We start from the raw sequence: 18,503 nt of genomic DNA on the forward strand, positions 1-18,503 counted from the left end.
TTTTTGCAGTGCCCTGTCCCTCTCCTTCAACCCACGAGCTGTGGCAATCAGAAGAGTCAGCACAGGGCCTTTCGTTTAATGTCTTCTCTATTCCAGAAAGAAAACTATTGAGGCTTTGAAGGTGGAAGAAGAAATATCAAATTCTGGCTTAGCAGATATCAACCAGTTATCAACAGCTGCAATAAATCTAATTACATCAGTGATTTTGGGAGTCATACCAGCAATGACTTGGTTGAGATTCAGAATCCAAACTTCAGTATATTTGGCATATTTTTTCTCTCAGTCTACTGAAACCAATCACCAAAATTGGAGATTGGGGTGGTAGTATCACTCATTCTCCTGAAACATCACCTTAGAAGGAAGATAATGGCTTGCACATTGAGTCCTAGGTTTGTGTTGTCTCTAGGTCCAGAACCTTGACAATCACTAAAGAAACCCCCTGACTGTGCACAAGAAATTATATTTACTAAATCATTTTCTCTGACAGGCTAACCAAGCAACAAAGCCACTGGAAACTTTGAGACTGCATCACTGGAATCACGGTGGTCCACAGATGCAGCAGACAAAGCTTATAAAGAAGCTTGTGTATATTTGTGTCTACCAGCTTGTTTCTTTTTTGTTTCTTTTTTTTTTCAGCTATATTATGCTTAATAAAAAGTGGCAGTTTTCCTTCTATACTGCTTAATTTGCTGCTTTGACACATATGTACACCAGGACTAGTCACAAGTATTGAGGCCATGTTACTGAGAACACAGCTGCGCTGGGCAGGGCACGTCTCAAGGATGAAGGACCACCGCCTCCCTAAAATCTTGCTTTATGGCGAACTTGGCACCGGCTGCCGCATGAGAGGAGCCCCGAAGAGAAGATACAAGGACTCCCTGAAACAACATCTCAGCCTTGGCCATATTGATCAACATAACTGGTCTACTCTGGCCTCCAACTGGGAGGTCTGGAGACACACCATCTATAACGCTGCTGCTTCCTTTGAGAACGCACGCAGGATCACTCTAGAGGAGAAAAGACAACGCAGAAAGAATTGTGTCTTGCAGAACATACCACCTAAGGAGTCTTTCTGCTGTGCCTTTTGCAGTTGGATATGTCTATCTCGTATTGGCCTCGTTAGCCACCAGCGTGCTTGTAGCAAATGTGGGTAGAGCCTTCCTAAATCTTCGTTCGCGAAGCCTAGCCATGATGATGATTCATATGGTTGGAAAGAGACTTTTTGAGAAACTTCACTTTACAGGAATAACAAACATCAAAACTCTCTAAACCTTTGTATCTGACACATGATTTTAAAAAATGCTTTCAACAGTACCCTGCAAGCATCTTTTATAATTACTTGATAACTAGAAAGGATAGTTATTGCAGCTCCTAATACCTGTGGTGTGATTTGGTTGTGCCATGAACTGACACTGCTAATGGTCACCTCAGAACACATACAAATACATGAAAATTAAATAATGATGCTATCTAAATACCTTCTCAAGAGGTGGTTTTATTAAATATATTGTAAAGTAAAATCTGTGCAATTTCTCTGAATCACAGCTTCAGAAAAAGAACAGTGAGGGGTCACATCTCTGGAGAAGTTACAATAAACTGAGACAAAGTTCTGGAAAATAAGAATAATGTGCCTACTTCTTACATCTAAATGTCTGATATATTAATGCAAAGGATGATTACAGCCATTAAACATGGATCAATATCTACATTTTAGCCATCTAAATGAACCAGACATGCACAACAATTACAAGAAAAATACTGATTGATTATGTTGTAGAGTTATCAGCAGATGCATTTAAAAGTAAGGCATCAGTTTAAAAATACGAGTATCAAGGAGACGTGAATTCCATCTATGAAGCAAACAATTTTGTTTCATCACAATAAGCATCATTGACCTTGACTGTGAATGGTGTATTTTTAAACTAGCAGTAGGAAGATGATTCAATCTCTGCAGTTTTCTGCTAAGATGGAAATGCTTTGTTTTAAGGAAGCCTTATTCAAAGGCATTTCTCTTTTCAGTAAGTAATCATTATGAGAGATGAGAGATAAATATATGAATATGACCAATTAAAAAGTTTTATATGTGACAAAATAAGCAATATATATTAGAGATTTACCAAGATATTTTAAACATACCATTGAGCCTGTGGAATTGAAGATGAAAAAGACTTGGTAGTTGATTTAATCCATCTCTGCTCACTGCAGAAACATTTCCTAGTTTTACATCTTCCAGTTGGCTCTTTAGTCCAGTATTAAACAGATTTACCACATTTGACCTACTCTAAATGTTCCTGTTTTGAGATAAATTTATCCCAGCTATTATTCTGTCTGAACTATTCTAAACAACTTTGAGATTAGCTCAGTTGCTTAGAGTATGGTGCTAATAACACCAAGGTCACGGTTTTGATCCCCTTAGGGGTCAATCACTTAACAGTTGGACTTGATGATCCTTGCGTTGGGTCTCTTCCAACTCAGAATATTCTGTGACTTGGAATTCTGATTTATCAATAACTTCACATCTCCTTTGGTGGGAATTCTGTGTATATGTGTACAGTTAACTTGTATTTCTACATAGATTTAACTGACTTAATTTTTTTCTTAGAATTTAGGTTTCCAACAGGTGTCATTCTTGTTTAGGCTTTATGATTTACTTATTTTTTCAAAATCCTTGAAACATTTCTTTTTGAATCTTCAAACAACTTATTCTTCCAGTTTAAGCAACTTTTGAGAGAATTTTTCAAAAGAGTAAGTATGTAAAATATGAAAATGCAATAGAATGCAGTAATTTTTGACACTTGTCCCCAACTTTAAAGCCTGATTTAAAAGAAAAAGATGCTTTTGCAGTCACTCTACTCAGCTTTAATTTCTGATCCTTTGTCCATTTTTAAAAGCTTTTTGATCTACCCGATTTTAATTTTAGCTGGCTTTTAATGTAGTGCATTAAATAGAATGTGACAGAGATGCAAAGATCCAAAAGCCAGAAGGTTCCCATATATCAGCAGGTATAGGATATGGGTAGGGCCACATGCAATCCAAGAAACTGCCTGTAACAGCAGTTTCAGTTGAAGCATTAGGTCTTGTGCTGGCTTGCCCTGCAGCCACCAGCCATCAGCAATTGGCACCCACCTTGTGGCCACCCAGATGATATGATCTTGACAAGGAATTTTAGCATTATTGATACAAACCATTTCTAAAAGAAGGGAGGAAAAGTTTTGTAAATATGACTTCAAGCTGGATTTACATTAATTCAACTTAACTTAGCTTCCGGTACGTGGATACTCCAGATCAGACGTGCTATCAGAACCAGTTCAGCTACAGAACTCACACTGGCAACGTTTTACCCCCTGCTTTTACTGCACACGTCATTGTGTGTGAATGTCCTTAGCCTTAAAAAAATGCCAGTGAGTGACTGTAATGCTATCTGTAAAACCTGAATTTTTTCACTCAGTAATAGGCAAGGGACAGATTCAAAATAAATGTCATGAAATAAGTGCAAGTGCTTCTAATACTGCTTATATAATTCCTGTTTGGGATAAATGTGACTGCTGAAACATTTTGTTTATGTAAGGTCTTAGTTCGGTGAACACATATTTAGAAATAGCTTACCGTGTTTTGTTCATCAAGTCTGCTCCACGTGCTTTGTAATAATCTAAATTTTGTTGGAACTGATGAGTCGCTGGTCTTGGATTTCGCTAAAAAATAAAAAAATACCTCATTGCAACTTTCAGGGAGATTTAAATCAGAGACATGAAATATGTTTATTAATGAGTACGAGAAACTTAAGAACATTTTCTTTTCCCAGGATCTTGGTTTCTCAAGGCAGTAATGTCAGTTACATTGAAGTGAAGACTTAAAATACTTGAAATAATACCAATGGTTACTAGTAAGTCCATTCCATGCTCACAGAAAAAAAAAAATTAGTGTTCTTCCACACAGTGATGAGGCTGTTGGCTGTAGTGGTAACATTGCTAATGAAATCAATAATTCTTGGACAAGTACAGATACTGATCTGATTTCTTCCTGCAGGTCAGGTATATAGAATTTTACCACCTCCAAGCTAAAGTGATATGTTTTTAAAGAAAACAGTAATAGTAAAGAGAAACTATAGCAAACATTTTGAACTCAATACATCACTAGCAGTATCTCTGTTAAGCAAAGAATTAAATTTAGTGAGACAACCTGAACATTCCCACTAGATGGCACACAGAGCCTTTATTTTCTCTCCAAATTTCACCCTACTCAAAACTGAGGCTATGAATAAAGAACTGTTGTCCTATAACAAAATGTAGATAATTAATACTGAAACCATTGCTATTCTCCCATTCTGACACAATGGAACTCTTTCATGGAGTCACGCTGCCTTCAATAATTCTGAATATTGATTAAGTGTAGACTGCAGTATATGCATAAAGTATCTTGATTGAATGAATGCATGCTGAAGGACACTATTTGGAGATGGAAGGTAATATTTTCAAGTAAAAAAAATTTGCACACAGATGGAAACAAAATATGAGAGAGGTACAGAGAGGCCCTTTAAAATATATATATAAAAATCAGAAATGGCTTAAATAATTTCTAGTGTAAGAGAAAACAAAATGGTAAGTTTCTACATAATGATCAGATATATTGTATAAAAGAGATCTAAATACTTTTCAAGTATTTGCTCTAATGGTTTAATCATTCATAGGCTGTTGCCATATATTCTGATCTGCCTTCTTACATTCTGCTAGTAGTAAATATAGTTTTAATGAACTATGCAATGACCTTTCTGAAACAGTTGTTTACAGGTGACAGTATATTATATTTTTGACAGAGTCAGTCTTCAGCTGTTACAGTTTCACACATTGTATATTTCCTCTCCAGGTTTTATTATAGACTAGAGTATCCACTGTCTTATCCTCTCATCTACATACATGTAGATAACCCTTTTTCCTTGAAAACCTTATTTTTGGAGGAGGATGCAGAAGTTGCCTTTTAAAGACCAAAATATTGCATATGCACAAAAGGAGAGAAGAAGATTTAAAGAGGTGGTAGATACCAAAGGCCAGGATAATTTATGGGGGCATATTTAAGGGTGGGAATTCCTAGATCGCTTCCTGCAGTTAGACTTAATCTTGTATGAAATTTCTCATTTTCTTTCTTTGGAACCATAATAAAGATTTCAAACACACATGCTATTTGTAATGTTCATTAAAAAATGAAACAACTGAAAGCTATTAGACAAGCATTAAAAAAATCCTCATCTATCCTACCACCCACATTGTAATGGCCGTTCTACATTTTTCGTCTCCTGTTATAAAAACAATGTTTGCATAACTCTACCTATTCATATAGCTTGTAAGTCAGTCCTCATCAACTGACAGCAATAACAATGAATCAGCTTTAGTTACTATTGCTCTAGTTTGGTAATTCAATACATTTCTATGATAATCAAATCCAAACTGACGTGATGAGGGTAACTGATGATTCTGCGACTACTATCTGAGTAATCAAACAGTGTAACTTTTCTCCCATAAATTAAATAACTTCTTTCTTTACGTGTCTTGATGGCCATTTAAAACCAGGTGGAAGAATAAGAGATGGTTAAAATAATGGCCACTTCTAAGTCATAAGACAGCCCTTTGAAAAATACACACTACTAGGTGCTAGCCAGATTTGCAATTAGCTTCCAACAACTTGGCATATATTGAAAGTTAACAAAAACAATGAATTTTCTTTTCCACTACCCAATAAATAATAAAAAAAGATGATTACACATTGCTTCTGAATTAAAAAAAACCCAAACCAGCAAAAACAATAGGAAAAGATCATATAGAACAGCATCCTGAAACATATTTATGTAGAAATGAAAAGCAATTCAAGACAGGAAAGGCTGATCTACTTTCTAAGCACTTAAAGCCATTAATAGGAATAACGAACTCAAACATATGAATGAGAAGCATTACTTTCATAGGGGCCTATTTAAATTCCTATGAGGTTTAACCATATCAAAGGAAGAAGCAGTTTAAAGTACTATTACATGCAGTGAAAAAAAAAGCCCTCAGAAAAAACGCTGTTGAAAAAACATTTGAAATGCAAGACAGTAAATACCAAGGTTTACTGCTGCAACTCCTTTTGTAGCACCAATGAGATATCCTTTCTGAAAATTTCAGTATTTAAAAAACCCCAACCAGACATATATGTTAGCAGACAAGTATCTATGAAATATCACCACAGAAAACTTAAATACTTCTGAAAACTGAAATTCAGACAGTAAAAATTATGATTTTATGAAGATTATGATCTTTATTTCACTGTGATTGTCCTTTAAATTTTCTATTCTTTTCAATCATTTCAGTAAGTTAAATACAAGCAGCAGAAAGGAAAACCTACACAATGACGATGTTTCTTGCTTAAGAATTTTAAACTAACTCCTCTCTCTAAGCATCCAATTTGATGTGTCCCCTGTATTATATTCCACATATTAGAACTAAAGACTAAACAAATTTATTTTCAAAAAACATAGCTATTGTTTAAAACATTCAGAGCAACCAGTTTTTTTCCTACAGAGTGCAATTTAGAATGATCTGATTTGTATTTTCATTACTTAAGCAAGTAAAGTTATTCCTTTAATTTTTCAATTTATGTAAGTATTTTTACTAGTACCTCAATAAAATATTTTTTCTTAAAAGGTTAATATTAAATTGACAGTGAAATCAATCCTTCAAATTAGTAGTTTGTTGAATCCCCCTAAGAAATTGTGTAAGGGCATTATACAGATTAACACATATATGGTTTTCTCCTTTTAAGGAAAGTGAGAGCAGAAATCAGAAAGAAATCTGTGCCAATACTAGAACCCCTTTTCCCCACACCCATTTTGTAGGAGCAGTTTGCTGGATTTATAATTCTTCTAATCCTAATTTCTATCTAGTGACTGTAGTTTCAACTGGTAGAAAATGCCCAATTTACACTTTAAAAGCACAATATATGAAATTCAGATGTAGAAGCACACATAGAAATTGATGTGATTTTGGACTTCGTCTCTTCAAAATGTACTAGCCACAGCCCAAAATAAGAAAGAGATGCCTTAAAATGTTCCAGGTATCTCTGAGGCACTCCTGCCTCTGCGCCCTTCCTGGCCTAAAAGATGCCCTCCCTCTGGCTCATTTGCCTGCTGAAGTCCTCTCCCTGTCCTCCTGTCTCTGTTCTCAGCCACCACCAGACTTGACTCACTCCAACCCCCACGGGTGGCAGGAGATTCTTGGGAACTTTCTATTTGCCTGTATCCTCCTCCAGGGACATAAGTTATACCCACACCTGCACTCTTCCTAGGCTGTGGGCTGCTGCTGTGGTCAGAATTGCACTGAATGCAGTAGAGATTCCCTAAACCTGCATAAACTGCTGAAAAGCAATTCCCACCAGCTAAGGATCATGCTCCATATGCTCAAATTCCTTGCTATAATCCCTTTTTCTCCCTGGTCTCTGGTAACATAGCATGTCACATTACCCACAGAACAGACAGGATATAGCAAAGCACACTTGTGTGTGACAGAAGTCACAGGCAGGCTGTTCTACAACACACCTAATGTTTCACCACCTGAATACACAGTATTTTTAAAAGTTTACATGCAGGTGCAAGTGGAGGGATCTCTATAATGCTCTTCTTTCTTGAGGTATTTTCTTTCCTCCCTTTTTAGTTTTATTAACAGGAGAAAACCCAAATACAATTCTGCACTAAATCTGAAGGTTCAGAATAAGAGACAAGAATGAAAAAAGATTTTCAATATGTCTGATGAAAAATGAAACTTATTTTAGTGAACATGCTATTGCCTCAACGCCAAGGGAAAAGCACTCGTCATTAGAGAAATGAATTGCTCAGCTGTTTATAAGGAAAAAGCTCTAGGGGAATTTCTCAAGGCCCAAACCACAAAGCATTGCAGGGTTATGCAAACATATGTTGCAGGTGTTTTAGGGTAGACAGGTGGGAAAACCTCAGCTACTGAAAAATATTCCACTTAATAGATTGTATCTGAAACTAGATAACCTCAGTGCAACAGAGAAAAAAACAAGAACAGCAGCAGTGAATTCCACATCCAGGCAGCAATAGGCTTACCAAAATTATCATCTCACTAGTGTCAAATGGGACTTTTTAAAACTAATTTTTTCTAATATATTAAACAAATACTGCCAAACATTTATGTTTTTTTCATAAACTACTAATATTTTACACCAAATCTAAAGAGGAGACTGAATCAAATATATATATAAAGAAGACAAGAATAATGATGCAATGTTGTTCTATTTTTTAAACAATTATTTTTAAGGAGCTAATATGCTCCTTTCCCCCTCCTCTTCAGCTGACAAGGCAATATTGGATTCTTTCATAAATCTTGTGCTGCCTAAGTATTACACTTCTTTTTTTTTACTGAAGTTCTATTATTTTCTCTTTCATTTATTTCTAATGAAAGTTGGAGGATCATGTGACTGTAAATTCAGTAAGGACTCGGAGGTCAGGAAAGGTTTACCTTTTCCTCCTAGATCGCCTATGCTTCTTTCTTCAATAATGACACAAACATGGCAAAAATTTGGACTGGAAACAGAGCTGAAATATGGCAGTTGAAATGTGGATAAGGAATATAGTTTGTTCAGTTAAGCAGCAGTTTTTCTATTAGGGGCTAATAATTAATATGAAGTGCTTACTAACTATAACCTAATAGCCTAGAGAGAGAATTTCACCTTTCCTCTTTTTATTCTTTTGTCAAATATTCAAGCAGCTGTCTCCATTCTACATGGCCAGAGTTACACAGTATAAGCAATGGCTTAACATTAAAGATACATATCACAATATTTTGTATACTAAAAATCCAACCCACCCCAAACTCCAGAGCACCGAAAGCAAATGCCATTCTCCAAACAAAACTTCCCTTTCACCCTCTAATTCTCCTCTTCCATTATTACACCTTCTGCAGAACAAGCAACCTGCTGGAGCACAAATGGTATTTCATCCACCTATGAACCCATGAGTTAAATACTTATTAGGATAAAAAAAGCCCCAGTGAGACATTAAACAACATAATGTGCTATTGCCAATTCAAAAGTGGTTCAAGGCCAAGAACAAGATATTAGTTAAAACGCAGGCTGATAGTCTGTGTCTGTCAACCCTCTGTATGAAAGCAGCACACTATGAAGGGTACCTTGTACAGAACTAATAAAGAACTTCCTTTAATCACGGGAGTTAGGAGATTCATGCAGTAATACTGGTGTTGGCAACGGAAAACCATAATCCTCAAACTGGGAATAATGCTTCCTGTTTACATTTTTCAGAAGATGCTAAGGGTCTCAGTCGTGGAACTTGTTATTTACAATGCAATCACAGGATGAAGAATTATCATATTTAGTCGTTTCTTAAGAAAATTAGTGAGTTGGTTTTTTTTATTTTTTTTCTAAAACAACAAAATTTCCCAGAAAGAACTGAAAAGGAAAGAAAATTCAGTTAATTGGGTCAAGGAAGGAAGGAACCCCTGAACTCTGATCAAGTTGAAATAAATTATCTCCAGTTTTGTTATGTGACAACTCTCCATTGCCCTGGCAACTAGAAATTTCAGACACTAGGAAGATATTTTAAATACTGTGGGTTATGGTCTGTTTTTAACTTCATACATACGTACTTTCTCTCACATGGGCATTCTATGACAAGAGATGAAGAACTGAAAAAAATAAAAATGAGATTTAAAAATGCTTCTGTGACTTGACTGAAAGAAATTTCTAGTTGTGTATTTTTGGCTTCTTGTCCTAACCACTTGGGAAGCCTTTTTTTCTTTCATTATAGTATTACAGCCTATTGCGTTTTAACAGGTAGATCAAATCCTACCAAATCAGCTTTTATTTATATTCCAGACAAAAAGACTCCAACCTGCCAACGTTCAAGTTCATAACCTGCGTAAAATCCCCATCTTGCACCAACAGAATCGCTTAAGTACCTTTTAAATCTGCCTCTTAATTTAGTTGCCTAGTTTTCAGCTGAACCCTTGGTTTTAAGAAGTAAATTAACTACATAGTAAGGTATAAATCTGACAGTGTTCAGCCCTACCCCATGGCAGATTTATGCTCTGGCATCTTGCAGCCCTGCACGGTTGGAACAGGAGTTTTACAACATTGTGGAGGAAAGCTCCAGGCTTTTGAAAGGAACACACAGCAAGCCTCGCTTTAAACCCTGGAATGCTCCAAATTATGAGATTTAAAATATGACATCTTTATGTACAGAAAAGCTCCCACATTATGGTTTTATTGGCACTCGTTTTGGACAACCTGCATAACTCACTGATGGCTATGTGAGTAATGCAGTTATCTGAAGCTTATACTTATAAAACCCTTATAACCACACTTAGAGCATTATGTCTTCTCCAGACACATGCTTGTACACAAATCTCACATATCAGGGAAAAACAAGAACATTTTAAGGTGCTATTTGGTTATTTCTGCTATGTGGAAAAGAAACAGATTAATTTATGTTCTGCATGTAATGTGCTACGTAAACCACTTGAAAAAGGTCCCCAGGGGAGTGCAAAAAGCTCATTCACAGAGCCCCATGCACACACCACAGCAAAAGGAATATGACATCCAAGTCTTTTCCTCTGAAACACAGAGAGAAGCTAAAGTCTTGATGCTGCGGGACAAGCAACTCCTTAGGACTCCAGTGATGATCCTGCAGAGCCATTTTGATTACTACTGCTCTTTAAAAAAAGGAAGGACAAAGACATAACATCTCCAAACCTAATTTTCCATAAAATGTTACAGCAAAGAATAGAATGTACAATTCCCAGTTCTATCTTGGTAAGGACTTTGCTCTTTCAGAGAAGCACTTCCCAATACAAATGTACTCAATAGCTTTGATTACAATTAATACATTGATATTTATTACAAAATATGTAGGCATACAAGCAGTATATCTACACATATCAGAAGAGACTGAACTCAATTCCATCATAATAGATCGGATATGATTCAGTAGCTAATCTTTCATACATTATTGAAAAGTTATGAATCTATTTTTATATAATACAGTTTGTATTTTGAAAATTTTAGTCAAATAAATTATGATATGGAGAACTTCTGATTAGGTACAATTAGAGTACTCTAAGTGCTTCTTTTTGATAAGCTACCTTGCAACTGAAAAGTGATTAATTGAATTGTCAGGTTGCACATAAGAACCATAATCACCTCACTCTAACACTGTTAAATACATTTTATTAGTGTAATTTTATAAGTAACATTATTACTCTTAAGGAGAGGGTCAGGAGCTTTAGATGACTTTTTAAACAGAAGTAAACGAATAATTTGAAAGAAACAGCTCCGAGAAATTCAAAAGCAATCAGTTTTATTGGTAGCTAAAGTAATTAAGAGCTTAAAGTGCTTCAACTTCTTGTGTTAGTGTCAAGTACAATCAGAATTGCTTTTACTTTGCTCTGAGGATATCAACTTGCTCAAACAGAAGGAACAGTTTAAAAGTTCTGGCTTCCAAAGAGAACTTCCTCTTCCATCTTGCCTCTCTAAAGTGCTTGCCCTTATCATGACAGAGCTTATGAATTCCCAGTGAATATTATCGGGAGTGCTGACCAGCACAGGATTCCCTCACTACTTCCGAGTTTTCCCCCATTGCCCCTCTGGCCTGAACGTGATGTTGCCACATCTCATGCCTTCTGATTAATACGAAAAGACACCTTGATAAAAAGTATAATTAGGAAGTCATCAGAGATTATTAAAATTGCAAACACTGTTTTTTTATTTGTATTTGCAATTGGCCCAATGACTGATTAGCAAGTAGTTGCCCTGTGTATTTATTGAAAAATGTGTATGTTACTTGTTATTGAATGTTAGCTAAAAGTAGGAACAACGGTGCCTAACTCACCTTTAGCCATCACCTCTGGAAGACTCTGCATCTCTCCACCCGCCCAGAAATCCCCAGCCACAGCACCCACTCCTCCCTGCCCTCAAGGCCGATGGCTCTCCTTCCTGTTGGGCCACCCAAGAGAGGCAAGGAGAACAACAAAGTCAGCTTGCTGGGGTCTGCTCTCACTGCCAGCAGTGGACTACAGCACCATCTTGCTCGGCCCCACAGAGAGCTGGGACAAGTCCTTTGCATCTTACCTGTGGCTTTCTCTTAACTATGAGAGGTGTCACTGTTCTGGAAACTTGGCTTTAGTCTGTATTATTTCCCACCATGTTCCTATTAATTTAAAGGTAATGGCTGTTTAACGTAGAGGGTCACAATATTTGTGAGTTCTTAACCACAAAGCTGGCCTGTGCATACAATACTAAGGAGAGAGCAACACTTGGGAACTGCATCACCACTGGTAATCTAAGAGATCAAGTTTCTTCCTTGAGTGATGACTACTATGTTACGTATGGTAGTGAGGAATGAGAAGGACTTAGAAAGCTTTCTCATTTGAAAAGTCTTGACTAGATGACTAATCAACCACTTTCTAAGTTTTTTTCCTGAAAATATTGCTTGCGACATACAGGATACATTTAAGTTGTGGGGGATTTTATGGTGGGTCGATTAAATGGTTAATATATTAGCGGAGATTGCAATGAACTTTGAGAGAGCTGAGAAAGTTATTGTACTACGAGTATTGACCACATAGCCTTTTTATATATTAAAATGCACAGGTGCACTGGGAATGAAGGTTTTGAAACAAATTTACAAAAATGAAGCGGATTTTTAATTCATGGTACACTTACTATTTTTATGTGGTACTATGGCAACATGGTTATTCTAAGTAATTTATCATTAAATTCTTAGCCGCCTATCATACCTTATTCTATTAATGACAAACAATAACTGAATATTTAAAACAATAATTCTTAAAACAAAGCATAGACTATCTTCTTGGAAAATGCAAGTTTCTGATTTTAAGAACATGAACAAAGAACAAGTTAGTATCATGGCTTTTACATGTAAAATATATGCAATTTTAAGTCATATAGGTCCACAATAAAAAGCTTAGCATGCAGTTACTAAAAGAATTGTATCAATAAATCAACTGTATGTTGATTTATTTAAAGTGAGGTGTTTAGATACACCTAACCTTATCGTATTTGCAAATGGGAATGCTAGACCATCAAAATGCTTGAGTTCCCTGCAGGACCTGAATGTGGTTATAAAACTAGAGGTTGAGTTGAAGATGGCGACATATTTTTTTCATAAAAATCTATCTACCATGCATTAAACATACAAGATCTTAAACTTACAGAAATTAAGGCAAATAGAAGTTTTCTGTGAATGACTGAAAGTAAATGCATTGATTTTTTCTTTCTTCTAAGTCCTTGTCTCCCAGATAAAGAGATACTTAGCTAGCTTTTCTGGAAAAGCTTGTTTCTTTTGTCAGTCATATCCCATGTCAAGGCAACTTTGTATAGGTGACATTACTTGTACTGCCACCTTAATACTGCATCGGGATATTCATTATCCCAGCTTCCTGATAACTTACTTTTCATGCATCTAACCCCTCCAATGTATTATTGCTTCTGAAATATCAGTCACATTCTTCATGATCAAAACTAAAAAGCAAACAGCAAATGTTTGTTCAGAGTCCCCCTCCCCCTTGCTGCTACCCCTGCACTGAAATGGACCTGCACCCCAGCGGTACCTCTGTGTGGAGGTACAAATTAATGAGCTGCTAGTGCCCAAACAGCGCCAGATCCCGACTTCTGATTGGCTGCAATCTGGTCATTAAAGACAGGCAATTAATGCCAGATTGCACAGACAATGCTAACAAACAAACAAAACAACCCCAAACCTGCTTTTCTCCTGCCACAAATGGCAAAACAACAATACTGACATAACGGCAGCGTTCAAAGGACAGTTGCAGCTCTGCAGCAGCACCTCAGTTAATGAGTGTATAGAAAAGAATTTATCTGAAGAAGAAGAAAGTGAAACTCAACAGCCTTTCAGGCACATGAAACCAGCTTGGAGAAAACTCTGAGATGGTGGCAGCTACTTAAGAAGAAAATTCAGCTGAAAATAAATGTACAAAGAGTTCAGTTCAAAATTTCAGCAATGTGTTTTCTCCTTGTCACATTGCTCAGATAGTGAGTAGTGTTAAAAGCTAGAATGCAGATTTTTCCAACTAATCGTTATATGAGTGATCATGACCATATTTTATTGCTTAAGTTTTCTGGCAGTACCTGCAATTTCAGTCACAACGAACTAATATGACTTCTTTGAAATGTCATGTATGCTTCTCCATGGATTTCACTAGAATTTTATATTACTATAGCCACCTTCAGTGTCAGCAAATAGCTTAAAATACTATGTTGCGAAAATATCAACAGCAGTAACTAGAATATTATTAGCATAAGCAACAAATTAATTTCCATCAACCAAGCACATTCTTTTTTTTTTTTTTTTAAATTGTTGGCTTATGATAAAAGGTGTCTCCACTGAATTAAGCTCTTAACTAGCTTGTTCAATGAATAGGGTAACTCACCATGCTAAAATATCTGAAAGCGAACTTATTTTACAAGAATACTAAGAATAAATACAATAAACTTTGAGACAAAGCACAGTTGTCAGGTTCTTAGAATGCGATGCAAAACTGTAATATTCTATGTAGTGCTTTAGTTTTCTAATAAGTCATTCTGATAAGGTTAACACTTCAACATAGCAAAACATACAAATACGAACACTCAAAGATGAAAATTACTTTGCTTATGTCGCTGTATTAGAATTTTATTTGCTAAAGGGTGAAAACAGATTTTCAAAATTCACAGTTAACTTAAAACAATAGTTTTAAACCTTTTATTCCTAGCCCTGGCTGCCTTCAGGAAGGAAAGAACATCTGGCTATTTAAGGAACACAATATGTTCACATTTTCTATGACTTTTGTTTCTAATTGGTTTTTTTAATTTTTTTTTTATTTGAACAACTCTAGTTAGAACTATGTTTTTTAATCACTTTATATTTTTCCACTGCCCTATCTCCGTATCTCTACTTCTTAATTTTGCAGCCTTTGCTTTGAAAATTAACAGTGCTCAGTGGTTTTGATAAGGAAAAAAAATGAAGAAAATGAGCCACTCATGGTGTATTAAATATGCAGACACACACCTTCAGTAAATGCTTTTGGATATACATAAAAGAACCTTCCCTTATTTTTTCATTTCACATATACATACTTTTAATAGCCCATTCTTCCATAAGAAGCTCTACTTTTATATTCAGAAGGACTGTAAGTGCATAGAAGTTACTTTAATATAAATAATTGAGGCAATTATCTGTTCAAAGATTAGAAATGTGAAACAAATACTCTGCTAAGCAGGTTAACTTATCACCCTATGCAAAGACAACAACACTGATTTGAGCTTTTCATTGCACATTTTCCTAAAGAAATGGAGCTAGCCAAATGCAGAAAAGGCTGAAATTCAATTATTCTGCATTGATCCATACTCATGCCTGTAAAATTAGTATCTCTCAGGCCCCCCCTCAGAGGCAGGTGCATTAACTTGTTTTCAGCTATTACAGTTGCGTGTATTTCTCTTCAGTGGCACTGAAAAATATCAGGGATGTGGTATCTAAAATGCCTTCTCAACTGCCAACTGGGGTTCACAAAGTTAAAAGGAGAGCTGCTTGCAAGTATTAGGGTTTTGTAGTTAGCGGCAAGCACTAATTACTTTTCATATTATTTTTAATACTGGATAATCCTAAGGCTTCTGGTAAGGTTTGATTCCACAAAAGGTCAAGAAATTGTACTTGTCCATCTGTAAGAAAAAAATGCTACCTATCTTTTAAGTATAGCTTTCTGCTGACATTTAGGTTGCTCTCCTGGTGATGACTTCAGTGAAAAGAAGCAAACAAAATGTGACAGGTTCATGAAACCAAAGTTTAGCTCTCCTGACAGACTACAACACAAATAAGGAAGAAGGAGGTACCTGTTATGTCAGATCAAGGAAACTAAAGAAATAATAGATGTTATTAGATGTGCAAACCCAGATCATCTCCAAAATTGGACGTTACAGATGGAAAGGCCGTATCAGGTCCATCTATCTACTTCATCATTTACGACAAGATTGTTCCTTAAGAATCTTTCAGTTTTATGTACATACTACCAATCTTTCTTAGTCCAAATACCCCACAACATTCCCTGTGTAAGACGTTTTGGCATTTACCTAGCTGCAAAAATAATATGAAAGACAATATATATTAGCAAACCTGCAAGAGGTAGATTACTGTTTGTTCCTGGCCATGACTTCTAAACTGCATTTCTTGTCCAGCTGAGATTTAAAGCTCTGAGGAGCAGAGACCAAGCCTCTCTCAGGTATTTGGAACAACACTAAACATTCTTGGTATGTTCAACAAATAATGAAATAAGCCATTGGACCATGCAACAGTCTCCCAGAGAAGAGTTCCCTGCTTTCACATACTAAAACCCAAATGAAATCTTGGAAGAAATGCCACACAATTCACAACAATTCAGCCCGGGTTAAGGAGAGATAAAATTGCACTGAACCAAATGTAATTTCCTATTAGAAACCAGAAGCTAGTGACGGAGAAATGCACAGGAAAACATCAAAGAAGGAAGAAAAATCATTAAGCACTGAATTTGCTAATCACCACTTACAAGTTACACCACTAACTAAAATCTCCTTGTCACTTCTTCCAATCTCCTTTTATCTGGAATAAGGGCAAACTGAATTATTTTCATGCAGATAGCAATAAAAAAGGTATTATAGTTTTCTCACTTATATTGGTATATAATGTGAGCACCAACTTAGACTCCTACAGCACCCATGAAGCCTTGTTAAGTCTCCCCTTTCCTTCCATGGAATGAAAAATTTTGACACGCTTTGAAAATTTTTATGCGTAGGTCTTTTAGAATACCCAGACTTCTATTACAGAAATATGGAAAAAAATGGATTGAAAAAAACCATAAAAAATGAATTGAACAATCAAAATATATTTCTTTCTCAGACCAGGAGTTATTTTAGAACGATCCTTTAGAACATTTTTACTTCCTCACTGTAAGAAGTCCTGATCTTTTTACGGAGTCTCAACCCAAAGACCCAACGAGAAATGGAAGGTGGTTGAAGTTCCTTAGTCTCTTCATTCTCTAGAAATCACAGCTTCCTAACCTTCACAGTATTTCCCAAGCAGATACATATAGCTCAGAAATGAGGAACAACTGCAATTTATCATATTTAAATTGACAAAGCAATGACCACTCTTTGTATCGAAGAACCTTAAGTTCTCAGTCACCTGAGCGAAGGGAGAACTACATGAAAGACACAGTAGGAACTACATCCATATTTTTCTGAAAGGTGTTCAAGGCACACCTGAGAATGTTAATTAATAGAACACCAGGCCTTATGAGCCTGACAACTTCATTCTGTTGGAGACAAGAACATAAAGAGTGGAATAGTGATCAAGCCCTTTTGTGGGAAGTGGGTGGTTTGTTTTTGTCCCCTTCAGCTGATATCTTGTATACTGCCTACTACTTTTTGGAGGACAACTGAATAATTAGTAATTACTTTATCTTTTAACATATCTTGTTCAATAAATGGCAGATTACATATTGAATTCAGTTTGACATCTTAGCAAAATTTTCCTCCTGATATACCTTTCTTCTAAAAAATATTTCTATCTTATTTTGCTAAGAAAGTACATAAATAAATGCTGGGCAGTCTGATTTCATAGACTGCTGCCAAAATCTTAACAAAGATTCCTAAGATCTAACGTTAGAAACTTTCTTACATACTGAAAACATGATACACTTTACTTCTCATCATGAAAGAAATCTTTGTGCCTGAGAGGAATGAAGAAAGCAGCTGTAAGGATGCAGACTTCTGCAAAAAACTGATACAGAAAAAACAAAGAGACAATTTTTTTCTTAATCCATAAGAGTGTAAACATTGGTACTGAATGAAATTTTGCAGAAGGCAGTCAGAGTGCAGAAGTGATGAAATTTTTGCTTTCAAAGATGTTGTGCATCAAGAAGATGAGGGAAATCAGACTTTACACTGGCAACCTACTAATGGGACGTGTACAAAGACAGTTCAAAACCAGAAGCACAAATTCTGCTATCTGCCAAAGATCTGAGTATGCAAAGATTACAGTGTACAGTTTCATCTCAAGCACTTTATCCACTATTCTGTGGGTGTCTCCTGTATATTATACCCATATACACACATATGCCATTCTAAAACAGCAAGAGGTTTGCTTTTTTTTTTATAGATGAGTATATCAGAAAGTGTATGCTAGTAATAGGTGACATAAAATTTATGAATTTATACATTTTATTCATGTGAATCTTTACAGGCTGTAACACCAGACTCTCGTTTTTAGTTGAAAACCATCACATAACTATGTGTAGTAGAGCTTTAAGGATTAACAGTAATTAATCTGCAGAAATCTCATGAAAAAGGTCTTTCAGATGAAATTGCATGATGGTTTCTATACAGCTTACTAGTTTTTATATAGTAAAACTACTGTTTCCCTCAAAAGTATACTATATCATGAAATATGTCTGTGC

At 35.9% G+C, this 18,503-nt stretch overlaps 1 protein-coding gene across 4 annotated transcripts in view; it reads right to left on the reverse strand.

Moving 5' to 3' along the window:
• TBC1D5 (TBC1 domain family member 5) overlaps nt 1-18,503 on the reverse strand; it is a 288,784-nt gene that overhangs the window by 53,499 nt on the left and 216,782 nt on the right. For all 4 annotated transcript variants that reach the window (XM_027639073.1, XM_027639070.1, XM_027639071.1 and 1 more), the window contains one exon: nt 3,607-3,692. In XM_027639073.1, coding sequence (XP_027494874.1) covers nt 3,607-3,692 — 86 coding nt within the window. The remainder of the gene's footprint in view (nt 1-3,606; nt 3,693-18,503) is intronic.

This window comes from Corapipo altera, unplaced genomic scaffold (assembly GCF_003945725.1).
Source record: "Corapipo altera isolate COAL_440 unplaced genomic scaffold, ASM394572v1 44, whole genome shotgun sequence".
Classification (NCBI taxonomy): domain Eukaryota; kingdom Metazoa; phylum Chordata; class Aves; order Passeriformes; family Pipridae; genus Corapipo; species Corapipo altera.